This window comes from Salmo salar, chromosome ssa16 (genome assembly GCF_905237065.1).
Source record: "Salmo salar chromosome ssa16, Ssal_v3.1, whole genome shotgun sequence".
Taxonomy (NCBI): Eukaryota; Metazoa; Chordata; class Actinopteri; order Salmoniformes; family Salmonidae; genus Salmo; species Salmo salar.
Genome location: NC_059457.1, coordinates 87,289,066 through 87,316,829, shown reverse-complemented (window position 1 = coordinate 87,316,829; position 27,764 = coordinate 87,289,066). Strand labels below are relative to the sequence as shown.

The 27,764-nt window shown below is 41.2% G+C and overlaps 1 protein-coding gene across 1 annotated transcript; it reads left to right on the top strand.

Moving 5' to 3' along the window:
• Positions 1-27,637, top strand: LOC106574943 (zinc finger protein 658B-like). Its single transcript, XM_045696789.1, has 2 exons — positions 1-930; positions 25,088-27,637. The coding sequence occupies exons 1-2, from the start codon at positions 17-19 to the stop codon at positions 26,274-26,276; spliced, it is 2,103 nt and encodes a 700-aa protein (XP_045552745.1). The 5' UTR covers positions 1-16; the 3' UTR covers positions 26,277-27,637.
• The last annotated feature ends 127 nt before the right edge of the window (positions 27,638-27,764 follow it).

Genomic DNA, 27,764 nt, shown 5'->3' with positions numbered 1-27,764 from the left:
CTGACTGGTTCTTCTGATGTTCACACAGGAGATCATGTTGAGACATTCTCTACATCCAGAGAGCAACAGCAGGGAGATCACAGAGCTAAGAGGTCTCACCACTGCCCACATTGTGAGGAGATTTTCCCAATTCTATCAAAGCTATCTGTATTTCTGCACTGACTGTGGGAAGAGATTCACAACATCAGGGGTTCTGACAATTCATCAGAGAATGCACACAGGAGAGAAGCCTTACTCTTGCTCTGACTGTGGAAAATGCTTCACAACATCAACTTTTCTAAAAGTTCACCAGAGAACACACACTGGAGAAAAGCCTTACACCTGCTCTGACTGTAGAAAGAGTTTCTCTAACTCGAGCTACCTAAAACAACATGGACGTATACACACAGGAGAGAAGGCTTACTCCTGCTCTGACTGTGGGGCGAATTTCTCTCAACTGGTTCACTTAAAAAGTCACCAAGGTATACATAAAGGAGAGAAGCCTTACTCCTGCTCTGACTGTATGAAGAGCTTCTCTCAACTGGGCTACTTAAAATGTCACCAAGGTATACATAAAGGAGAGAAGCCTTACTCCTGCTCTGACTGTAGAAAGAGTTTCTCTAACTCGAGCTACCTAAAACAACATGGACGTATACACACAGGAGAGAAGCCTTACCCCTGCTCTGACTGTGGGAAATGCTTCATAACATCAACTGTTCTAAAAGTTCACCGGAGAACACACACTGGAGAAAGGCCTTACTTCTGCTCTGACTGTAGGGCGAGTTTCTCTCAATCGAGCCACCTAAAACAACATGAACGTATACACACAGGAGAGAAGCCTTACTCCTGCTCTGACTGTGGAAAATGCTTCATAACATCATCTGAGCTAAAAGTTCATCAAAGAACACACACAGGAGAGAAGCCTTTCTTCTGCTCTTACTGTGGCAACACGTAAATACATGCATTACACTTTTTACCCATAACAGGGGCAGTTCAGGTCAAGGTGTTAGTGCTGAAACTAAGCATAGTTTACAAATGTATCCAAGTGTTGAATTTCTCATTTGCGCTCTATCTCTCAATCTCTCTCTGTAAATCTCCATCTTGTGTTGGTCCACTAGGGACCTGTTGCCATTGTATGAAGTTTTAACCAATAACCTAGACTGTTTGTGTATATGTATCTTGTGTTATCATTTAGCTCATTGGTAAATAAATAATCAACTCAATTTGTGTGGTACGGAATAATTAGTGAGACCCGGGTTTGTGCAGATTTACTAATGATGCGACATTCAGAATGAGACTGAGCAAATGAATTAATTGGTGACTGCTATGAAATCTATATATTCTTTGAGTTAATTTGGGAAACGGTAACTCATTAAACAAACTTTTCCCTTGACGTGTGTTGTATATTTGACACAAATCAGTGTAGGGGATTTACATAATGCTATGAGCTATTAGTGACCTCTGGTGGTGAAGAATTGCCAGTAGTTGTTTTTAAATAATTCAGGTTATAGTGTATGATATGATTTGATTGAACTTTCTACATTAACTTAGATTAAGCAACGTTTTCAGGTTAATTAAAGTTTAATTTCCAAATAGCCTAGACAGGTGTGATTCATCAATAACATTATTTGAATTGAAATTACATTTGCGAGCTCATTAGAGCCAACTCCCACATTACTGATCTGGTATTGTTGGAAGTCCTGCCTTTGCTGGAATCCAGTGGGATTTCAGCTTTCAGGGATAAGTGGTGGTGATGAATAGCAAGTAATTACATTTTTATAATTTCTTGTGACAGCAACCATATGCTCAAATCAAATTTTATTGGATCACATACACATGATTAGCAGATGTTAATGCGAGTGTAGCGACATGCTTGTGCTTCTAGTTCTGACAATGCAGTAATATCTAACAAGTAATCTAACAATTCCACAACTACCTAATACAGACAAATCTAAAGGGATGGAATAAGAATATGTACATATAAATATATGGATGAGCGGCATAGACAAGATGCAACATATGAGATGAGTATTGTAAGATATGTAAACATTATTAAAGTGGCACTTTTTAAAGTGGCCAATGATTTGAGTCTGTATGTAGGCAGCAGCCTCTGTGTTAGTAATGGTTTTTCAGTCTCTCAGTCCCAGCTTTGATGCACCTGTACTGACCTTGCCTTCTGGATGGTAGTGGGGTAAACAGGCAGTGGCTTGGGTGGTTGATGTCCTGGAGGGCAGGTAGTTTGCCCCCGGTGATGTGTTGTGCAGACCGCACCACCCTCTGGAGAGCCTTGCGGTTGAGGGCGGTGCAGTTGCCGTACCAGGCAGTGATACAGCCCGACAGGATGCTCTCAATTCTGCATCTGTAAAAGTTTGTCAGGGTTTTAGGTGACAAGCCAAATTTCTTCAGCCTCCTGAGGTTGAAGAGGCGATGTTGCACCGTCTTCACCACACTGTGTGGGTGGACCATTTCAGTATGTCTGTGATGTGTAGGCCGATGAACTTAAAATGTTCCACCATCTCCGCTACTGTCCTGTGGATAGGGGGGTGCTCCCTCTGCTTTTTCCTGAAGTCCACTATCATCACCTTTGTTTTGTTGACGTTGAGTGAGAGGTTGTTGCTCACGTTTGTTACAACGGGGTACACTGTATGGTATCCAACCAATCTCAACTGATTGGATATCATTGTCTCATTCAATTTAATAAATAAGTTAAATTGCCATACTACCTTTTCAGGTCGTTTATTGGGATAATACACAAACTGATTGAGACATTGTTAACCTTTTCCACATTAACATAGATACAGCAACGCTTTCAGGTATTTTAAAGTTTAATGCCCAAATAGCCGATAAAGGTTGAATTTATCATTAATATTGATAAATCAATAGAACTTTCCCAACTCCCACATTACTGATCCAGTATTGATGATTCATTGACGTCTATAAACTGATTTAAGTCGTGTTTGCAGCTTCCAACTCAACCCTAACTATATAAATTGAAATAACTGATCATCTTTATAATGAGCAAGCTATCGGATGAGTTGCCACCCATTCCCTCGCTAATAAGTGAACCTCCAATCAATCACGGAAAGATTGATCGCTGACCTCCGCAGTGATGCCAATCCTAACTATGCCGAGGGGCTGAGAATGTTAGATCACAATGCCATCAGCGAAAAAACTGCAGATATTGCGACAGACGCTCTCCACAATAGACCATCAGGCACAGACCTTGTGAAGGTCCTCTCCAGTCTAGCCCTAAACTATGCCCACCAGCAGAGATGGACAGTGGTCCAATACCTCAGTGCCCAGCAGAGGCACGAGCAGGAAGCTGTGGAGTTGAAGGTACAGGTGGAGAACCAGGAAGTTGACAATAAAAGCCGACAAAGACAAACAACTGCTAGCCGAGGAACTGCATTTGAGAACAAGCAAAAGGAGGACATTGCATCACTTAATTTCTCGCTCCGCACTCGAGACCTCTCCCTGAAAAACATGACAGATAAGTATGAGGCCGGGCGGAGCAAGTGCGACACCTACGTGTCTAAGATAAACACCCTCAACTCCGAGGTGGACTCTGTGATGCAGCAGAATACCACCCTTAGGTATCATCTTGAGGAACTCCAGAACAGTCACGCGCTATCGTGGGACTACCTAAACGAGCAACCTAGCTCACAACAGGAGCTCAGGGAACGAAGGAATGTAGACGACAGGAGATTTCAGACTTCACCTCTCTTAGGGGTCCCTCAGTCTTTTCCTCTTGGCCATTCGGCCCACAGTAACCTGGCGCCTCCTCGCCAACACAACCAAAGCTTGGCTTTTCCTCTTGGCCTTTTGGCCCACAATTCCCCACAGGAGGGTGCAGATGCTCCCCGCGCACTTGGCAGGGATCGCCTTGACAAAATCGTCAAACCTCTGCGTTTTTGACCCCGGTCCAGGAAAGCCAAACAACACAGACGTTCTTAGCAGACATAGAGGATGCCTTGGATGGCTACCCTAATGCTACAAATACTGACAGGCTTTACCTGTTGAAGCTAATGTCCAACAGACACGTGACACGGTTCATCCGTCTACAACAGCAACACGTGGCAAAATGACTACGCTAAACTTTCCACGGCTTTGAAAGTTGAATTCAGTTGTTCTGCCACTCGCAAACACGATAGCTCGTTGGCTAACAATGTCAAACAACCTCGAAATGAACACTCACAAGCATACTATCATAGGTTTCGTTCAGCTTACTTTGGCATGCTCACTGAAACAGGAATGGAAGAGCTATTGCCTTTCAAACAACTGTTTCTGTCAAACATGTATCCCAACTTCATTAACTTCTTGGGCACTACTACTACTGCCCACATTGGGGCGGCAGGTAGCCTAATGGTTAGAGCGTTGGACTACTAAACGAAAGGTTGCAAGATCGAATCCCTGAGCTGACAAGGTAAAAATCTGTCGTTCTGCCCCTGAACAAGGCAGTTAACCCACTGTTCTTAGGCCATCATTGAAAATAATAAAATGTTCTTAACTGACTTGCCTAGTTAAATAAAGGTAAAATAAAAAATTGCCAATGGGCCTTTTGCCAATTTTGTCTCTTCTGGAGCTTGTGAGCAAAGCTAAGAACCCGGACAGCTAGATTTTCGAGCTCGATCCAGATCAACTGGGTTGGCCTATTTGCCAGGTCGGCCAGATGTGACAAGTATCTCCCCACATCGTCAGAATCCTAAGGAAATATGTGGCAGCCAACCACAAAGATTGAGACTTCAAACTCCCACTGGTACTGATTGCGATCAGAGCCACACGCAACAGGTCTACAGGAATAACACCAATCGAGATGATGATGGGCCGGCAAATTACACTTCCACTGCATCTCCTGTACCAACCGGGAGATGTCGCCAGCAGCCACCGCCTACATGGCTCATCAACACGTGACAGACTTGCGAACCCACCTCCAAACTACCTTTGCGTACGCTCAAGGAAAGTTGGAGAGAAGTGCAGAAGGTGACAAGACCCATTATGACAAAAAGGTGTTTGAGGTCGGGATTATGTGTGGTACTACATATACACCAACCCTGCGGGCGTTGCGGCAAAGTTCCTGCCCCACTGGACAGGGCCTCACGAGATTGTGGTGAAACTGTCACCTGTAGCTTATCAAATCAGAATCAGCAAAGGTCAACAAACCACCACGTCAAAGTGGGTCCACAGGAACCCCCCATGGGAATAGAAGGGGTGCCAGCCAGCACCGAATAGACAGAAACCTAGCAAAGTCAGAGGTACTAAGAAAATTCTTAGGTTTCCTTAGCTGATCTCTTCCAGGAGATCAGCTCGTTGCAGGACAATATCAACAGTGACAACGAACGTACACTACCATTCAACAGTTTGGGGTCACTTTTTCTGAAAAAAAACACTTTTTTTGTCCATTTTAAAATAACATCAAATTGATCAGAAATACAGTGTAGACATTGTTAATGTTGTAAATGACTATTGTAGCTGGAAATTTGTGATGGAATATCTACATAGGCTTACAGAGGCCCATTATTAACAACCATCACTCCTGTGTCCCAATGGCACGTTGTGTTAGCTAATCCAAGTTTATCATTTTAAAAGGCGAATTGATCATTAGAAAACCCTTTTGCAATTATGTTAGCAGAGCTGAAAACTGTTCTGATTAAAGAAGCGATAAAACCTACCTTTTTTAGACTAGTTGAGTATCTGGAGCATCAGCATTTGTGGGTTCGATTACAGGCTCAAAATGGCCAGAAACAAAGAACTTTCTACTGAAACTCATCAGTCTATTCTTGTTCTGAGAAATGAAGGCTATTCCATGTGAGAAATTGTCAAGAAACTGAAGATCTCGTACAGCGCTATATACTACTCCCTTCACAGAACAGCGCAAACTGGCTCTAACCAGAATAGAAAGAGGAGTGGGAGGCCCCAGTGCACAACTGAGCAAGAGGACAAGTACATTACATTAGAGTGTCTAGTTTGAGAAACAGACGCCTCACAAGTCCTCAACTGGCAGCTTAATTAAATAGTACCCGCAAAACACCAGTCTCAACCTCAACAGTGAAGAGGCGACTCCGGGATGCTGGCCTTCTAGGCAGAGTTCCTCTGTCCAGTGTCTGTGTTCTTTTGCCCAACTTAATCTTTTATTTTTATTGGCCAGTCTGAGATATGGCTCAGCATCCCGGAGTCGCCTCTTCACTGTTGACGTTGAGACTGGTCAAGTATTCATAAAATGTATATATATATTTTTTTTTACATGGCTAAAAGATAAATAATATCGTACATATTGTTTACAGGAAACTCATTCTACAACTATAGATGAGGTTGGGTGGAAAAAGGAATGGGAGGGAGAAATATATTTTTGTCATGGTCAAAGAAACTCAAAAGGGGTGATTATACTAATTAATATACATTTTTATCCGATTGTGCAAATAGATCCGCAAGGAAGATGGTTTATTTTAAATATGCTATTGGACCAAAAACAGATCTGGCTAATTAATCTATATGGTCCAAATAATGATGATCCACACTTTTTTGAAAATATATTTAATAATCTGTTGAGCTCACAAGCAACGAAATAATCTATTATTATGGTGGGAGATTATAATACGGTTTTAAGAACCTCAATGTAAAGGAAGTCATTCTACAAACTATCACCCTCAAGCACTTAAGGAGATTACAAAGATCATGGATACATTAGAACTAGTGGATATATGGAGGTTGAAAAACCCTGACCTAGTGAGTTATACATGGAGGAGGCTTAATCAAGCTAGCCGTCTTGATTACTTCCTAGTCTTGTTCTTGCTGGCATCAACGTTTTTTTTTAAAGTATTAATATGAGACTGTATGCGATCGGACCACAATCTAATTGGCCTCCACATAGCTCTTACAGAATTTCCACATGGACAGGGATATTGGAAATTTAATTAAAGCCTATTGGATGACAATTTGTTCTTAACAAAGACAAAATAATTCATAATTTACTTTTTTTTTGTACAACATAGCAGATCCCCTTATTGTAGGGGACACTTTCAATATACTTTTAGAGGCCATTCAATACAATACTCATCATTAAAACAAAAGCGGTTTAGGTCTAAAGAGATTAGACTAATAAAGGAAATAGAGGAAGTAACAGAGCAGGTAGATGGTAATGGAAACTGTATTATAGAGGCACAAAATATGTTACAGGAAAAACAAAAAGAACTGGAGGTACTTATTCAAGAACAATCAAGTGTAATGTATTACAAAAATAAAGCCAATTGGATGGAAAATGGGGGAAAATACACACAATTGTTTGAATCTTCAACACAGAAATTCTAAGAAAAAGAATTTACAGAAACTCATTACAAATGATGGAGTTATCCATGATTCACCAAATTAAATTTTGAAAGAGGAAGAAAACATATGCTTAAAATATTTTTCTTTTCAGTCTCCATTTCCACTGAATGATAACTGTAAGGATTTCTTTCCTAATAATAATAATAATAATAATAATAATAATATTAATAATTATAATAATGTAAAATTAACACATTTACAGAAAGACCGGTGTGAAGGCCAACTTACAGAAGAGGAGCTCTGAGGCAATAAAATCTTTTCTGTCTGGAAAAACACCAGGGCTTGACAGTATACCAGTAGAGGGATATCAGACCTTTTTTGATGTACTCAAAGATCCATTAATAGCATGTTTTAATTACTTTTATACAAATGGTAGAATTTCAGGTACTCAACAAGAAGGTCGGATTTCATTACTACTAAAACAGGACCCAGGTGGTAAGTATAAAGATCCAGTCCATTTAAAAAACTGGAGGACTCTAACACTTCACATCTGTGATGTGAAAATCCTGGCGAAATGCATAGTGTAACCGATGTGAAATGGCTAGTTAGTTAGCGGTGGTGCGCGCTAATAGCGTTTCAATCGGTGACGTCACTCGCTCTGAGACTTGAAGTAGGGTTGCCCCTTGCGTTGCAAGGGCCGCGGCTTTTGTGGCGCGATGGGTAACGATACTTTGTGGGGTGTCAGTTGTTGATGTGTGCAAGGGTCCCTGGTTCGAGCCCGGGTTGGGGGCGAAGAGAGGGACGGAACCTACACTGTTACATTGGTGCCGTGACCCGGATCGTTGGTTGCTGCGGAAAAGGAGGAGGTCAAAGGGGGGGTGAGTGTAACCGATGTGAAATGGCTAGTTAGTTAGCGGTGGTGCGCGCTAATAGCGTTTCAATCGGTGACGTCACTCGCTCTGAGACTTGAAGTAGGGTTGCCCCTTGCGTTGCAAGGGCCGCGGCTTTTGTGGCGCGATGGGTAACGATACTTCGTGGGGTGTCAGTTGTTGATGTGTGCAAGGGTCCCTGGTTCGAGCCCGGGTTGGGGGCGAAGAGAGGGACGGAACCTACACTGTTACAATAGCATAGAATACAAAAGGTTATACCAGATATTGTTCATCCTGATCAGACAGGTTTTTTACATGGATGATATATTGGAGATAATATACAACAATTACTTGAAACAATTGAACATTATGAAACATTGAAGATACCAGGTCTGGTCTTCATAGCAGATTTTGAAAAGGTGTTTGATAAAGTACGATTCGAATTTATATATAAATGCCTGGAATACTTTAATTTTGGTGAATCTCTTATACAATGGGTTAAAGTTATGTACAGCAACCCCAGATGTAAAATAGTAAACAATGGTTACTTCTCAGAAAGTATTGAGCTTTTAACAGGAGTAAAACAAGGCTGTCCGTTGTCTCCATATCTATTTATTATGGCCATTGAAATGCTAGCTATTACAATTACATCAAACAAGAACATCAAGGTGTTAGAAATCCATGGGATAAAAACAAAAGTGTCAATGTATGCTGATGACTCGAGTTTTTTCTTAAGTATGCAATCTGGATCCCTGCACAGTCTCATTGAATATCTTGATCACTTTTCTAGCGCCTCAGGTTTAAAACATAATTATGACAAGTGTACCATATTACGTATTGGATCGTTAAAAAAATAGTGTTGACACTACCTTGTAGTTTACCAATAAAATGGGTGGATGGTGAAGTAGACATACTTGGTATTCACATCTCAAAAAATATAAATTCATTTAACACAATTAATTTCAATAGAAAGTTAGCAAAAATTGATACGATTCTGCAACCATGGAGAGGTAAATACTTGTCTATTTATGGAAAAATTACATTGATTAACTCTTTGGTCCAATCACAGTTTACTTACTTACTAATAGCATTGCTTACTCCAGATGATTTGTTTTTAAAACCATATGAGCAAAAAATATTTCATTTTATTTGGAATGCTAAGCCAGACAAAATTAAACGTGCCTATTTATATAATGAATATGAGTTTGGTGGGCTAAAATGATTAAATATTAAAGCTTTAAATCTCTCACTAAAACCTTCACTCATACATAAATTATACTTAATCTACTGGAAAACCAATTTGGGTTTAAGAAAAACTCATCCTTTGTTCAAAAATTGCTTTTTTGCCTTCATACAGATTACTTCTCATTTCCGACTAATTGAAAATGAAATTTTGTTTATAGTATTGCCCTTTCTTAATCAAGCCATACAAAGCTGGCTACAATTTCAGTTTTGTCCTCCAGAAAAGATAGAACAAATATTACAACAAATGTAATGGTTAAACTCAAATATACTGCTCAAAAAAATAAAGGGAACACTTAAACAACACATCCTAGATCTGAATGAAATAAATAATCTTATTAAATACTTTTTTCTTTACATAGTTGAATGTGCTGACAACAAAATCACACAAAAATAATCAATGGAAATCCAATTTATCAACCCATGGAGGTCTGGATTTGGAGTCACACTCAAAATTAAAGTGGAAAACCACACTACAGGCTGATCCAACTTTGATGTAATGTCCTTAAAACAAGTCAAAATGAGGCTCAGTAGTGTGTGTGGCCTCCACGTGCCTGTATGACCTCCCTACAATGCCTGAGCATGCTCCTGATGAGGTGGCGGATGGTCTCCTGAGGGATCTCCTCCCAGACCTGGACTAAAGCATCCGCCAACTCCTGGACAGTCTGTGGTGCAACGTGGCGTTGGTGGATGGAGCGAGACATGATGTCCCAAATGTGCTCAATTGGATTCAGGTCTGGGGAACGGGCGGGCCAGTCCATAGCATCAATGCCTTCCTCTTGCAGGAACTGCTGACACACTCCAGCCACATGAGGTCTAGCATTAGGAGGAAACAAGGGCCAACCGCACCAGCATATGGTCTCACAAGGGGTCTGAGGATCTCATCTCGGTACCTAATGGCAGTCAGGCTACCTCTGGCGAGCACATGGAGGGCTGTGCGGCCCCCCAAAGAAATGCCACCCCACACCATGACTGACCCACCGCCAAACCGGTCATGCTGGAGGATGTTGCAGGCAGCAGAACGTTCTCCACGGCGTCTCCAGACTCTGTCACGTCTGTCACGTGCTCAGTGTGAACCTGCTTTCATCTGTGAAGAGCACAGGGCGCCAGTGGTGAATTTGCCAATCTTGGTGTTCTCTGGCAAATGCCAAACGTCCTGCACGGTGTTGGGCTGTAAGCACAACCCCCACCTGTGGACGTCGGGCCCTCATACCACCCTCATGGAGTCTGTTTCTGACAGTTTGAGCAGACATATGCACATTTGTGGCCTGCTGGAGGTCATTTTGCAGGGCTCTGGCAGTGCTTCTCCTGCTCCTCCTTGCACAAAGGTGGAGGTAGCGGTCCTGCTGCTGGGTTGTTGCCCTCCTATGGCCTCCTCCACGTCTCCTGATGTACTGGCCTGTCTCCTGGTAGCGCCTCCATGCTCTGGACACTACGCTGACAGACACAGCAAACCTTCTTGCCACAGCTCGCATTGATGTGCCATCCTGGATGAGCTGCACTACCTGAGCCACTTGTGTGGGTTGTAGACTCCGTCTCATGCTACCACTAGAGTGAAAGCACCGCCAGCATTCAAAAGTGACCAAAACATCAGCCAGGAAGCATAGGAACTGAGAAGTGGTCTGTGGTCCCCACCTGCAGAACCACTCCTTTATTGGGGGTGTCTTGCTAATTGCCTATAATTTCCACCTGTTGTCTATTCCATTTGCACAACAGCATGTGAAATGTATTGTCAATCAGTGTTGCTTCCTAAGTGGACAGTTTGATTTCACAGAAGTGTGATTGACTTGGAGTTACATTGTGCTCGCCAGACGTAGCCTGACTGCCATTAGGTACCGAGATGAGATCCTCAGACCCCTTGTGAGACCATATGCTGGTGCGGTTGGCCCTGGGTTCCTACTAATGCAAGACAATGCTAGACCTCATGTGGCTGGAGTGTGTCAGCAGTTCCTGCAAGAGGAAGGCATTGATGCTATGGACTGGCCCGCCCGTTCCCCAAACCTGAATCCAATTGAGCACATCTGGGACATCATGTCTCGCTCCATCCACCAACACCACGTTGCACCACAGACTGTCCAGGAGTTGGCGGATGCTTTAGTCCAGGTCTGGGAGGAGATCCCTCAGGAGACCATCCGCCACCTCATCAGGAGCATGCCCAGGCGTTGTAGGGAGGTAATACAGGCACGTGGAGGCCACACACACTACTGAGCCTCATTTTGACTTGTTTTAAGGACATTACATCAAAGTTGGATCAGCCTGTAGTGTGGTTTCCCACTTTAATTTTGAGTGTGACTCCAAATCCAGACCTCCATGGGTTGATAAATTGGATTTTCCATTGATTATTTTTGTGTGATTTTGTTGTCAGCACATTCAACTATGTAAAGAAAAAAGTATTTCATAAGATTATTTCATTCATTCAGATCTAGGATGTGTTATTTTAGTGTTCCCTTTATTTTTTTGAGCAGTATATTTGTAATTTTTAAAAATTTATTTAGTGTTTTCTATGGTGCCAAAGTCCAGGGACAATATTACAACCACAATTCAAGTATGATCCACTTACTATTGGGGAATGGTACCAGAGAGGAAGCTTGCGTTTCCCTTTCCATGCCTCATTGTTCAGAGTGGAAGAGCTGTGAACTCACCTGTGATGGTCCACATCTACCACAACCTTTGCTATTGTGTTAGTAAGCGCCACAGCATTTTAGGAAGCCATTGTTCAAAATGTGTTCATACACACAGTAACAATGGGAAGGGATGTAGCATGAACAGGGGAGGACCAGGAGGTCGATTTGAGACCTCTATTTAGGACTGGGATCCTATCCAGAGTTGACAGATTGACAGTGAGTACAAACCCAGCCTGCCTCTCTCCTTCCACACTGAGTACAAACCTACAGTCACTGGGTCCTGATTGTGACAGTGGATCCCAATTTGCACTGCAGGATCGAAAGTTGGTATCAGTGAAACTGGAAGACTGCAGTCAAACACTGGAGCTGAATGTCATCATTAAAGATGAAGAGGAGGAGAACATTGGGAAATATTTTATTAATGGTAAAACCAGGTTCTAGCTATAAATGCTATTAATAAATTAAACCTCCATAAGTTATGACCCAGTCTATTGCTGTGTTGAATTATGACATTACACATCACTGAAGAACTTCCAACTGCACAAATGTAGTTATGAAAGTTCAATCAGTAAGGCTGGTCTGAATGGATCGTCACTTCATTGATCTAGTAAACTCTATGGTGCAGTGCAGCTGACACAGATTAAGCCTAATCCTAGAATAAATTCCACTTTTAAACTGTACTAACTGAAATGGCTTTTCTCAGACACGGTTTAAAATAGTCTCAGATTTGTCCTAGTCTAGATTTTAAGTCAGGATGATTTAATCTAGATCTCAGCAGTGGGGAGCCATGAGGGCCTTCAGAGAAGGCTAAGGCTTGATAAAAATGTATATATTTTTTAAAATAAAATTTAGTTTCTAATTTGTATTTCATCGTTACAATTATTTTCATTTGTATTTCGTTTTAACAATAATTGTAAACATTTTCTAATTTCATCTCTTCAGTTGTTGTTGGAAAGAGAAGGGTTAACACTGAAGAGAAAAAAATATCCAATCAGGATTTTCTTTGGTGGTCTCTGGGTAGAAAAATCTAGCTAGCTCAGCCAGCCATAAGCAAGAGTCTTTGGTAACAGCATATATAGATTGTGTCTGAAAGTGGGCGTGTTGACTGAAGTGGGAGGATCAACAGAGGTGGGTGTATGGAAAGTGAATCAGCTAATTGAGAAGATTTGTTGCCACTCAAGACCGTTTTGTGTGGCTGATTTGATTGTTGCACAACCAGTTGATTGTTTGACAACTGTAGCATTTTATCTAAGCAAACCCCTAACCTTTTTCCTAACCTTAACCTCATTATCCAAACCGGCCACGTTAATTATCCTAACCATTTTCCTAATGTTAACTTCATTCTCCAAACCGGCCATGTGAATTATCCCAACCTGCCAGGTTAGTTCTCTTAACCTGCTATGTAAACATTACGCTGATCAGCATGCACCTGGGTATGGTTGGTCTGACCAATAATGGAGTGCTGATGTTAAAATTCCACCTTTCCAGAAACAAGTCTCTCACCGTTGTCGCTTGTTATAGACCCCCTTCAGCCCCCAGCTGTGCCCTGGACACCATATGTGAATTGATTGCCCCTCATCTATCTTCAGAGTTCGTACTGTTAGGTGACCTAAACTGGGACATGCTTAACACCCCGGCCGTCCTACAATCTAAACTAGATGCCCTCAATCTCACATAAATGATCAAGGAACCTACCAGTTGCAACCCTAAATCCGAAACCATGGGCACCCTCTTAGGTATCATCCTGACCAATTTGCTCTCTAAATACACCTCTGCTGTCTTCAATCAGGGTCTCAGCGATCATTGCCTCAATGCCTGCATGCGTAATGGGTCTGCGGTCAAACGACCACCCCTCATCACTGTCAAACGCTCCCTAAAACACTTCAGCGAGCAGGCCTTTCTAATCGACCTGGCCCGGGTATCCTGGAAGGATATTGACCTCATCCTGTCAGTAGAGGATGCCTGGTTGCTCTTTAAAAGTGCTTTCCTATCCATCTTAAATAAGCATGCACCATTCAAAAAATGTAAAACTAAGAACAGATATAGCCCTTGGTTCACCCCAGACTTGATTGCCCTTGACCAGCACAAAAACATCCTGTGGCGTTCTGCATTAGCATCGAATAGCCACCGTGATATGCAACCTTTCAGGAAAGTCAGGAACCAATATACTCAATCAGTTAGGAAAGCTAAGGCTAGCTTTTTCAAACAGAAATGTTATTAATTTTATTATGAACGCATTAGATTGACAGTAACAGTAGTCAGATTAGGCTACAGGTAAAACAAATGTTAAAAAACACTGGCTGTTGTTGACAACGATATTCAGTTAATATTCATATTGTTCATATTTAATTCAGTGATTGAAATGATGAGCCCATCCCTCAGTAGCCTATTCCAGCAGGTAATTGAGAAATTGCCTCCCTTTCATGTTGAATAAATTAGTCTGGAAATTTGAAGTAAGCAAGCTGCTAAATCGTTCAGTTTACATCTTGCCTACATCTTGTCTAGGCTACTGTAGACTATCTGAAATGATATGTAGGTCTATCAGGCTACCTGCCTTTATCCAAGCAAACTATGTCAAAATGTAATTAGAAACATAAACTCAGATTTTAGTCTGTTGCCTATGTCTTTTGAAATGACAAGTCAATCTCGCAAATAGGTCATTTATAACGGTTGTAGTCTTACAATCTGGCACATAATAACTGCACAATTGCCATAAATTAGCCTAACATTCGTTTTTTTTATGTTCATCCAAATGTTTCTTGCTCAGAGATTTCGAGATCCTCTGCCAGCTTTCATCTCTCAAACTCTCCTGTCGGATTTATCTATAGTTATGCACATGCGCAAAGGGTATTTATTTACAATAATGAACCTGATTCAAGCCCTGAATGCTGATTGGCTGAAAGCCGTAATATATCAGATCATATACAAGGGGTATGATAAAACATTACTTTTTACTATTCTAATTACGTTGGTAACGAGTTTATAATAGCAATAAGGCACCCCTGGGGTTTGTGGTATATGGCCAGGCACTCCGCGTTGCGTTGTGCTTAGAACAGCCCTTAGCCGTGGTGTGTTGCCCATATACCATACCCCCTTGTGCCTTATTGCTTCATCAAGTCGACATTCATTGATAGAAAATGATCTGGTGAGTTTAATAAAGGTGTTATGTAAAGGTCGTACAAAATGTGTTATATCTGGAGTTTCCTCGGACAATGAGGTTCATCTTCTTATGCAGAAGATTCCTGGAGTGTTTGGAGCACTAAACCGTGTGTAGATCAGGGGCGGAAATCCCGGGGGGGACGGGGGGGACACGACCCCCCCAACTTGGAAAAATATGATTTGTCCCCCCCAATATATCACTGAAACATAACTATGTAATTTAAATAATATTAATAATACGCAATGAAAGCAATTGTGCTGATTATAGACACTTAATAGCGTGTTTTTAAGTTTCAAAAGATTGCGACCCCCCCACCCTTTTCCTCACAATGGTTTGATCCACTGGCAAGGGAACAGAGGGGTCGTAGCCACTGTCTGAAAGGCACTCAATGAACGTAACTGACGTGAGGTTAATCCAGTCAATCGCGCACACACACTAGCTGAATATGCAGAGCTAGTGCGCAAATATTAACTATTAAGCTAGCTAGTACCTATTCCATTTATGTGGCCTCGTCAAAGATGGAATCTTTGCTATCGTCAATTTATTCCGAGATCAGCATGCAGATGATGTAAGTTAGTGCTTCAAAGTCCCTGTGATAAGGTTAGCGATAAACTGAAGTCCAAACTGAACAGAACTACACTCTCTTCTACCATTGTCTTAAATATATTTAATGGTCTCGTTGCAAAAGCTAAATTGTCTCAAGGGAACTTTTATTTATTTATTTTATTTAACCCGGGTAGCAAAGATTATAGCAAACACCACTGAAACTGAATTGGTGCTCGCTAGCTTTGCAAATTCAGCTATTGTTGGAAGCCAGCCAATATGAAACAAACTATTAAAATTACAAAAGGTTGCAGCATATGTTGTGTAAATGGTGAACTCATACAGCTGTCAACTCTTGTCATTTTAATCCGTTTCACATTTGCTAGCTACCTTTTAGATCGAAGCCCAAATAGAATGATAAAAGATAAGATGATAGAAGCCCATCTCCTACTGTAAATAACCTACACACTGTGTGTGTGTGTAGCCAGCCAACCAGGTAGAAAAATGGCAGAAAAATAAAAGACGGACATCAGAGTATTTTTCAGTACACCAAAACGCAAAGTAAGAACCCTAGTAGCCTAATATCTCAAAGATTAGTTGATAAAATGTTCATAAGAAAGAAATGAAATTCTAATAGAAATGTTTCACAATGATGTCATTAGGCAGAGCAGGCAACAGATGGCACACAGACAGCAGAGTTGGGGACAGATATGCAGGGACAGACTGGCAGAGACAGGGAGTCTCAGGTAAGTTTGTTGAGTCTTTGTTTGGCAACATTATGAAAGGTTCTCCATTTTTTTTACTTGTAAAATAGGAACATAATTGGAAAATGCCATTGATACCCCCACTCTCAACTTAAACTGGTGACTGAACTAAGATTTGTTAAAGGCAATGGTATTGCTGTTGTGAGTAGTTGTGTAGTTTTGGGTACCGGTAGTTAGGAGTACGGCAAACACCTTATTTCTTTGGTTCCTCAATATACATTTACCATATTACAATGTAGGCTATGTGTTACAGCACTACTTTTGGTGTCCCCCTCAGGAATTGCTCTTGAGAAAATTTCATGTAATTGTCCCCCCCAAAGTTGATATCAGATTTTCGCCCCTGGTGTAGATGGAAAGAAGGAGGAAAGTCAATCGGTTTTACTGATGTTGGAAGAAGAGTATCAACCTACTAATCTTTTTGGTATTTATTAGGATCCCCATTAGGCGCTGCAAAAGCATCAGAATTGTTCACTTCTTTCCTTAACTTCTCAAACCCCGGCTTGGTCTGATTCCCAAGCGTTCTCGCAAGTCTCGCGTTGTTGCGTCTCTTGGTTTAGGAACTCTGTGGCTGTAGTGGGAGAACAGGAAGTTCCGGTCAGGCGCGCATCATTCTTCATAACAAAGAAAGCGCCAGAATTGTGCAGTAGAGTCGATTACTTTTGTCTCCGTTTCAAATTCATTGTTACAGGTATGTAATAGCACGTTTAAACTTTCTAATATCGAAAGAACATGTCATAAAAAACTTTAAGGTATTATCACGTTTAGTTAAGGTTTTATGTTCTATTTTTATGTCAGAGTGAGTGAAGAACGTGATAAAAATAATGTTCAATTTACATAACGTTAGCTAGTTAGAGACTTTCGGTTTGCCTGAGTGGATGTACATCATTTCGTCAAGGTAATTTAATAAAGAATCAATTTATTTGAGATTTCGGAGTTTGTTTTACATGTCGTTTTGTGTAAAATTCACGAGCTGGGAAAATGGCGGTGCCCACTCTGTCTGCGTCAAAGAGAGGCAATTTTACGGTTGCACTACTGTTTTGAAGCTGAATGTAATGATGATCAGTTTTCTACATGTGTACTAATATTCAGACACATTCAGTTTCCATCTTTATCTATAATTGTTACTGGTGTGAACGGGAAATACAATTGGTCTTTGAGTGAAATAATACAGTGAAGTGTGTCACGTGCCGAATACAACAAGCGTTGACCTCACTGGGGTCAATGCAAATAGTTCTGGCAGCCATTTGATTAATTGTTCAGCAGTGTTATGGCTTAGGGGTAAAAGCTGTTAAGGAGCCTTTTTGACCTAGACTTGACGCTCTGGTACAGCTTGCCGTAAAATGGTACATAGTGCTGCCTAAAACAAACTGCAACCTTGTACTAAATGTTTTTTTGTCATTTATGTGAATTTGGGAAATCTACTATAGATTAAGTGCACTTACGTTGTGTAGCCTAATTTATAGTGTATACTTGTCAAATGTCAATTAGTGTTTTGCTGTCAATGCTTAGCTACCTGACCTGTTGAAATTAGATAATTGAACAAGAAAAAATTATAATATTTTTAGAGAATATACAATGTACCTGAACTGCCAAGACATTTAACTTTTGTGTCCGTTTGTCTTTATTACTACAGGCCGACTGAGATTAAGTCTGAGACCGGTAACATCAACAGTGAGGACAAACCCAGGCTGCCTCTCTCCTTCCACACTGAGTCCAAATCTAAAACCTACAGTCACTGGGGTCCTAATTGTGACAGTGGAGCCCAGTTCGCACTGCAGGATCCAGAGATGGCATCAGTGAAGCTGGAAGACTGCAGTCAAACACTGGAGCTGAATGTCAACATTAAAGATGAAGAGGAGGAGAAGATTGGGAAATCTGTTTCTCATGGTAAGCACAGGTTCTATCTAACTAAGTTTGTTATTCATTCCAACTTCCCACTGTGTATGAAAAGTTGCAGTAGAACTGTTTCATGATGAACTGTTTCATTGAGAAGGTAGATGTCTGTCCTGTGTAGCTCAGTTGGTAGATCATGGTCCTCTCATCGCCAGGGTTGTGGGTTCGATTCCCATGGGGGACCAGTATGAAAAAAGTATTAATGTATGCACTCATTACTGTAAGTTGCTCTGGATATGAGCGTCTGCTAAATGACTAATGTCAATTTTCAGTACGTTAGGAGATAAAGAACATTGTTTTCTTCATTACATCTGTCACATTATTATGTAGTTTACGGTAGTCCCCCAGTCACGTGGTGTTTGATGACAAACACACAACGAGAAGAGACCAGGGGCCTGTTGCACAAAACTAGGATAAGGGATTAAGCCAGGATATCTTGGTGATCCTGGCTCAATTGATCCGTAATCCGGTTGCACTAAAGATGGATAGGGGGCAGGAGGATATGTTATGGTATAAATTACCATGGAGATTTATTCTGTGGAGCTAGCCTGCTCCAGACCAGGCTAAATTCCAGGATCTATTTAATCTCATCCCTAATGTCAGTCAGCAGTCACCACAAATGGAAACCACTAGTTATTTCACTGCTCACTATACATTGTTATCACATAACTAGACCCACTGTCATTATTTAAACGTTTGTGATCATTAATTTCAATGATTTTGGATAAAAAATAATTTTTAGATTATGTTGCTATCATTAGATAATTTACAGTTTCCCATAGACTATAAGGCTATATATAAAATGATAGAATATTAGGGCCACAGAGGGGAAAAAAACACAAGTAATAATATTGTAACCGGTTGTTTTAAAGGAGGACAGTTGTTAAAATGACAGATGTGGGGCATTTCGTGAAATTGTACTTCAGTATGGTTTCATAAACAAAGACATGCTGATGTGCCAGAATATTAAGTATCACATTGTCATAAGTATCAAAACTGTAAAAACAATATGTAGCTTTTCTGCAGAAAGAACCAGCCTCATAAATTTATGACTTTATCCTTTTTCTTCAGTGTGGCCCTAGTACTCTGTCATATAAACAAATACACATTCCATATGAATATAAAAACACAATGTGTAACATTATGTTCCTTTATTGAATAAGGACAAAACAAAGCAGGTAAACCATCAGCTCCTTTCGAAACTGAAGTCACAGTGACTACAAGATGGAAAGCACAGAATCCAAGCATATTATACAAAATGATACATACACATTCAAAGGTCTGTATATAACACACCCTGCATGTCTGCACACTAAAATAAATGCAGGACAAATCCATACACATCAACTGAACAGACAAATGAATGGATGCAGTAGCCTCCCTGCAGCCTTGTATTACACACAGTATACCGCACAAACATCATAAGAGGCCAAATTCGTAAAAAAACGAACCCAAAAAAACCCAATTCCTCTGCCACCGCAGGACATATTTAACCAAAATTGAAAGCACACATACTAACTAAAATAATTCAACACATATTGGTCCCTCAGCAGCCGACCACTGTCGTCATCAGGGAAGATTGCCGGATTGTCCCAGTCCATGGCTGGTGGCACTCTGGGGGCCCTCTCCTTCCTCAGGCAGGCCACATTGTGGAGGACAGCACAAGCCACAGTAATATCACATGCCCTAACAGGGCTGACCCTTAATTTGTGAAGGCAGTGAAAGCGTGCCTTCAGGAGGCCAAAGGTCATTTCAACTCTGGCCCTGGTCCTGGCATGGGCATGGTTGTAGGCCTGCTGTGCTTCCTGGGGGTCTGTGAAAGGTGTCAGGAGAAAAGGCTGGCAGCCATACCCCCTGTCTCCCAGCAGCACACCAGAGAATTCACCTGTCAACACAAAATCTCATCATTACTACCTCATAAACACAGTGATATTCTTGACACAGCCATGATGGTTATAAATAGGGGTTGTGTGGCTTACCTTGTGATAGGCACTGATAGATTTCAGAGGCCCGAAAGATTCTGGAGTCATGGACTGAGCCAGGCCATTTTGCCACAACATTGCTGATCACACAGTCAGCATTGCAGACCATCTGAAATCATAAGATGAGGAATATTACACCAATCAATGCACATCACTGGCAATGCAGAGTGTTCGTCAATGGACAATATCAAAAAGTTATGTTCACCTGAACATTAATGCTGTGAAAGGATTTCCTATTCACAAAATCGGCCTCATGGGCACCTGAGGGGGCTTTTATCCTTATGTGTGTGCAGTCCACTGCACCAATGACATTGGGGAAACCTGTCACACAAAGTAATGAGTATCCTACTATGTGTTAACAGTTGTCCTGTAATTTGTAGATCCTCTTACCTGCAATCCTATAGAACTCCTCTTTGATGTCACAGAGTCTTCTGTGGCCAGGGAAGGAGATGAAGACATCTGCTAATGCTTTGATAGCCAGACACACACTCCTTATTGTGCGGCAAATTGTGGCCTTGTTCAGCTGTTCTGCATCCCCCACTGAGTACAGGAAGGCTCCACTAGAAAAAAAGCGCACGGCCACACAAACCATTTGCTCCACACTCAGTGCATGGCTCCGTGCAGTGCGGTGCTTAATCCTGGGACCCAGTAGTCTGCATAGATACCTGATGCCATCTGCAGAAAACCTGTATCTTTCATATAGATGGTCATCAGGGAAGGCCAGTGGGTCCAACCGGTCCCTGAAGACCCTTTCTCGCCTGAAGGCTCTCCTCAGCACAAGTGCTTCTTCATCCACCACATCTCGCACGAATGGGCATGCCATTGTCAGAGCAGAAAGGAACACACAATTTTGGGCCTTCATATAGGCTAGTGGCCACACCTGGTGCTGGGGGTGGGCAAAAGAGGGCGATGCCTTATAACGATGACTTGGTTGTACTGATTGCTGGGAAAATAAAAAAAACCTTAGAAAGATGCCACCGTCCTGTGTGCTCACAATAAGAGCTCATATGTCATGGCTCACTTGACTTTACGAGAATATACCTAATTTTTATTTTGAGCTGTGTCATCTTCTTGGAGCTGGGGAGGAAAGAAAAATAATGATTAATACATTTGTGTTACAGTTAGCATACAGTGTACATTGAAGGCATATCTCACCTCCCTCTCAAGTTTTTTATTTCAAGGTCCAGTTTCCTAATTGTCCTCTTTTTTATTTCGGACTCCAGTGCAAGATTTTCCATCTTTTTCTTCTTGTACTGAATGTCTATGTCTGCCAGTTCTATTTGGCGCCGGAGGTGGTTGCCATACAACTTTCTGATAGCTTGTGAGCTCTGTGAACACAATACAATTAGCGCAGCTGGAATTTGGCAGGATGTGGTGTCCTTTTATTAATACGCACTATGTTGCCAGGCTGGTTTTCCCACTGTATAGCATCTGGGTCCTGTAAAAGAAATTAGATTTTTTGATTTTGATGAGGACTCCTCACCATTGTAGAGTAAATAGTACTTTCACAGTCTTAACATGATACCTCATGCCTTCTGGAATCCAGAGAGATGGTCTCCTCCTCATCATCGTCTCCATCATGTGCTGTTGCTGCTGCACTGGGGCCTTCACCCTATCACATTTAATCGGATTCATATTGAAGCTAGTAGACAAGACATGCCAGGCCTACAGTATGCCTTTGATGGAGTACTCACTGGATCAGCATCGTCTGGTGCTTGTGCTGGTGGCTCTAACAGGAACACAGTGCTGCCAGACACTGCAAGGCAATAGGTAAACCAAAGTCAGACAGTCCAAATTGATTCAATATGAATGTGGTTGTATCCCATGTAGAGATGGAAGGACATACCTTGAATGAAGCGGGTGGCATCTTGGGAGGAACCTATGCTCGTCTCTTTCCCCCCCAGGGATCCCCTCTAAGACGGGCCTGCCTTTATTTAGCTCCAAGGCCATGTCCTCTGCTGGGGTAAGGTCAGCCTTTGGTGACCCACCACCCGTGCCTTGTCTGTGGGTATTCTTTTTCACTGCTAAAACAGTACAGACAATGTGTGAGCAGGCACCTTCTGGGTACAATATATGCTTGTGCTTTGTTAAATATTAGTCAGGGACCATACCATTCTGCAGAATGTTCTTGTATTTGATTTTGACCTGCTGCCATGTCCGTTTTGGCCCGTTCATGTTTAATCTACACACACACACACACACACACACACACACACACACACACACACACACACACACACACACACACACATTTAATGGAGTCACACTGCAAAAAATTACTTGGTATTTTTGTCTTGTTTTCAGTAAAAATATCAAAAAATCTATCATAGCTTTATACAGTGTGATGGAGTTACTTTACACAATTTCACTCATATCTGCAGTGCATTTCAATTAAAAATTTAACCGTTTCATAATTACAGTACAACTGCATTTTTGGAGATGTGAATTAAATATTTGAATTGTAATTGTGATGTTTCAGCGGAGCGGTGACTGTGTAATTGTGCACTACTTACGCATTCAGGCGGTCTGCAATACTTTGCCACGCTTTTTCTCTTTGCTTTATCACTGTGGCGGTGTTGCCTTTCTTCTTAATTATATATTTTACCTCCTCGTATGCCTCCATGAGGATTTGTGCTTCCGACGGGGAAAAGTACGCGGCTCTAGTTGCCATGGTAAATCAGTTAATCTGTGATCTGTGGCGGGGTCTATTTGAGTGAGCCGTGAGCGCGCACCTATCCAGGATTGGTTTCACCTGGCTTAATGAATCCGTGTCTGCTCATCCTGGCTTGGTCTTTGTGCAACCAATTAAGCCTGGACGCACATGTTTTGGCTTCATTGAGCTCAGCTGAGTCATTTATCCCGGATGTCTTAATTCTACTTTTGTGCAACAGGCCCCAGAGCCTTTTCAGTCAATCACTGTTGTGCAGCATGCGCCATCTAATTACAGTATGGAATTCACAACTAAATGTTTGCCAGCTAGATATCTAACATCTGTTAAGTTAACAGTCTACAATGTGTTAAATGGTTTGCTAATTTAGTAGCTAGTTAGCTACCTAGCTAAGTGGTTAGCTTCTTCTAAAATCAAGCATTCGCTTGGTAACAGCAGAGAATGCCCTCCTGGATCAAGAGCCTTGCAGGCTAATATTCGTTTGGGGGTGCAGCAAACTGACTAGTGTTTTTGAGTTACCTGTATATTTGTATAGTTTGTCAGAAACTGTACAAAATGTTCGCAATGCGCTCATTAGCATTTAGTATTCTCTATGAGGATTCCTTAGTGCTTGTTAGCATTTTGATAGCATTCTGCTAAGTGACTTTTTTAAACAGCTGTAGTCAACTTGTGCTCTAGGTAATAGATAAAGCACATCGCGTTCATAAATTTGCCCGTTTAGATAATTTTTCATAATGAAACTTACCGGTACTCGTTTCCCAAAACAGTGGTCTGAGCCAGTAACGTGTGTCAAACAATGGCTATAAAATATATTTTGATTTTAACACTTTTCTTTTTGGTTACTACATGATTCCATATCTGTTATTTCATAGTTTGTCTTCACTATTATTCTACAATGTAGAAAATATTAAAAATAAAGAAACCCTTGAATGAGTAGGTGTTCTGAAACTTTTTACCGGTAGTGTATAGCTGCAGAAATAAGACCGATCCTGCTTGTGTTGCCTGTTTGTTTTTAATAGCCTACTGATTCCGTGAGCACAAAGCCTCACGCAACATGTCGGATAAACAATTTTAAAAATTCAGCTGTTTTTTTATCTTTGCTATGCTGTAATAAAGGCTTAACCAAATGATTCAACAGACTCGGTTATGCTTATAATTTATTTTGTTGTTTACGTTGTTCCAAATAGTCAGAACATTTTTCTTGTAATCTAACAGCACCTATTTGGCACACATAATATGCACACAGCGCTTGCTTGGGTGGGTTATTTACAGATGGGCTATGTACAGCTGCAGCGATCGTTGAGCTGATGTTTAAAGTTAGTGAGGAAAATTATAAGTCTCCAGCTTCAGCGAAAAAATAAATATATATATATATATATATATATATATATATATATATATATATATATATTTATTTTTTTTACCTTTTTTAACCTTTTTTTATTTATTTTTTTGCAATTCGTTCCAGTCATTGAAAGTATTCCACAGAGAGGCTGGCCAGTTTTGACTCAATGTTGACTCAAGCTTCCCACAGTTGTAAAGTTTGATGGATGTCCTTTGGGTGGTGGACTGTTCTTGATACATATGGGAAAATGTTAAGCATGAAAAACACAGCAGCATTACAGTTCTAGACACAAACCGGTGCACCTGGCACCTACGATCATACCCTGTTCAAAGGCACTTAAATCTGTTTTGTGTAAGTCGCTCTGGATAAGAGCGTCTGCTAAATGACTAAAATGTAAAAAAAATGTTAAAAATCTTTCTTTAACCCGTCTCCTTCCCTTCATGTACACCGATATGAAGTGGATTTAACAAGTGACATCAATAAGGGATCATAGCTGTCACCTGGTCAGTCTGTCATGGAAAGAGCAGGTGTTCATAATATTTGTACCACTGACTTTTTTCTTCTGATGTTGTTCACACAGGTCACGTTGAGACATCCTCTACATCCAGAGAGCAACAGCAGGATGATCACAGAGCTAAGAGGTCTCACCACTGCCCACATTGTGAGGAGATTTTCCCATTTCTATCAAAGCTAAAAATACACCTAAAAATACACACAGGAGAGAATCTGTATTCCTGTACTGACTGTGGGAAAAGATTCACAACATCACATTCTCTGACAGTTCATCAGAGAGTGCACACAGGAGAGAAGCCTTACTCCTGCTCTGACTGTGGGGGGAGATTCTCTCGACAGAGCCACTTAAAAAGACACCAACATATACACACAGGAGAGAAGCCTTACTCTTGCTCTGACTGTGGAAAATGCTTCACAACATCATCTGACCTAACAGTTCACCAGAGAACACACACAGGAGAGAAGCCTTTTTCCTGCTCTGACTGTGGGGGGAGATTCTCTCAACTGAGCAGTTTAAAAAAACACCAACATATACACACAGGAGTGAAGCCTTACTTCTGCTCTGACTGTGGAAAGAATTTCTCCCTATTGGATTCCTTAAAAGCACATGCACGAATACATACAGGAGAGAAGCCTTACTCTTGCTCTGACTGTGGGAAGAGGTTCTCTCAACGGAGCAACTTAAAAATACACCAACGTTTACATACAGGAGAAAAGCCTTATTCCTGCTCGGACTGTGAAAAGAGTTTCTCCCAATTGGATAAGTTAAATAGTCACCAGCGAATACATACAGGAGAGAAGCCTTACTTCTGCTCTGACTGTGGGACTTGTTTCAGCCAAATTGATACATTAAAATGTCACCAGCGTATACATACAGGAGAGAAGCCTTACTCTTGCTCTGACTGTGGGCAGAGTTTCTCTCAACACAGCAGCTTAAAGAAACACCAACGAATACACACAGGAGAGAAGCCTTACTCCTGCTCTGAATGTGGGACGAGTTTCTCTCTACAGGACAGCTTGAAATCACACCAACGTATACACACAGGAGAGAAGCCTTACTTCTGCTCTGACTGTGGAAAGAATTTCTCTCGACACAGCAGCTTAAAGAAACACCAACGTATACACACAGGAGAGAAGCCTTACTCCTGCTTTGAATGTGGAAAGAGTTTTACAACATCAAGTGCTCTGACAGTTCATCAGAGAGTGCACACAGGAGAGAAGCCATACTCCTGCTCTGGCTGTGGGGGAAGTTACTCTCGACTGGGAAACTTAGAAACACACCATCGTACACATACGGGAGAGAAGCCTTACTCTTGTTCTGACTGTGGTAAATGCTTCACAACATCAAGTGCTCTAACAGTTCATCAGAAAACACACACAGGAGAGAAGCACACCAACAGATACACACAAGCCAAGACTTTTGCATATTAAAATCTTACGTTTTCAGGGGATTGACAATGGACCCGTTTTAAAGTATCCTTTTTTGGTAACAGTTCTCTCAGACCAGCTAAGATTAAAGTCACTCCATCACTTAATTCTCATTAAAGAAGTGGTAAGTGAATTGGATCAAATGAAGAAAGTGTAGAACACTACTGTAATCCTATTGTTTCTCACTGTGAGAGAACTGTGCAGAGGAAAAGGAGCATTACAGAATGTTAGCCTCTCTTTACTGATCAGTGTGCAGCTTGTCAGTTTTTGTGTGTTTTGTTAGCTTCTACTGCAAAGATATTGAGATGTCCTTGGATTGGCCCTTAGTGTTGAATATCCTCTTAGGTTTCTCTTGTTGAAACAATGTAGTCTGATGGTTGACTGGATGGTACTGCTTCCCTCTGTAGTTTTCTGTGTGAATGAGCAAGTAGACACAGCATGTGTGTGATGATCAGTTTTCAGCATATATATATTATATACAAATAATGTCAATAGAAAAACAAGTAAAAATAAATTAAATGCAGCTAGTTGGCTGTTATTCTAGCTACACGGTTTCACGTGACTGTTAGCCGTAGTTGGCTAGCTAGCGATCAAGCAAGGGATAAGAAACGACTTGGTCGCATCCGTAGATACAGAATAAAAATACTTTGACTGGATCGAGTCTCTGGCAACCTATCCAATAGAATGAACGGACATCTTTTCTCAGCCAATCAAAATCATGAATCAGCGTGATTTTTATGGATATATACAAAGAAATGTTGATAGAAAAACAGGTAAAACGACATGAAATGCAGCTAGTTTGCTGTGTTACCAGCGTCAGTTTGAAATGATTGTGTTTGCTGTGTAGATGGCTAGCTTCTCTGAACAGTGTCCTGACTAGCTTCTCTGAACAGTGTCCTGACCAGAGAGCACATTTTCTATGCCATGTGAAATCCAAAACAGCTTAAACAAATGCAGATGCAGCTACTTTGCTGTTATTCCAGCTGCACTGTTTGACCTGTTTTTTAAAAATTTAATTGGTAACCCATTGTATAAAAGCAAATGTTCACTAGAGGTTCTGGACAACTTTAAAAAAAAAATTAATTTTAATTTTTTTTAAGCACGGCTGTGCTGGTCTACGGTACTCTTACCTATGACCGCAGCACAGCCGTGCTAAAAAATTGTTTTAGTATAGTCTGTGATGTGCCATCTGTAAATACGAATACATTTGTTTAAATTACGAGCCTAGTTGGTACTTCTGCATAAGTGTTGCTCTCCACTTTTCTGGAGGACCGAGTTTGAAATCAGTGGAATTAGAGTATGTTAGCTAAGGAGATGGAGAAAACCCATGTCTCTGGATTACATCTTCAAACTAAGGGCAAACATGGCATCTGTGACAGGGAGACGCATCCATCCATGATGTATACGGGTAAGATAATGTAGCTAGCTAGACTTTCAGATATTACACGTTTCTAATTTTGACAGGGGTTTCATTTCAAGCTAAAGTGTACT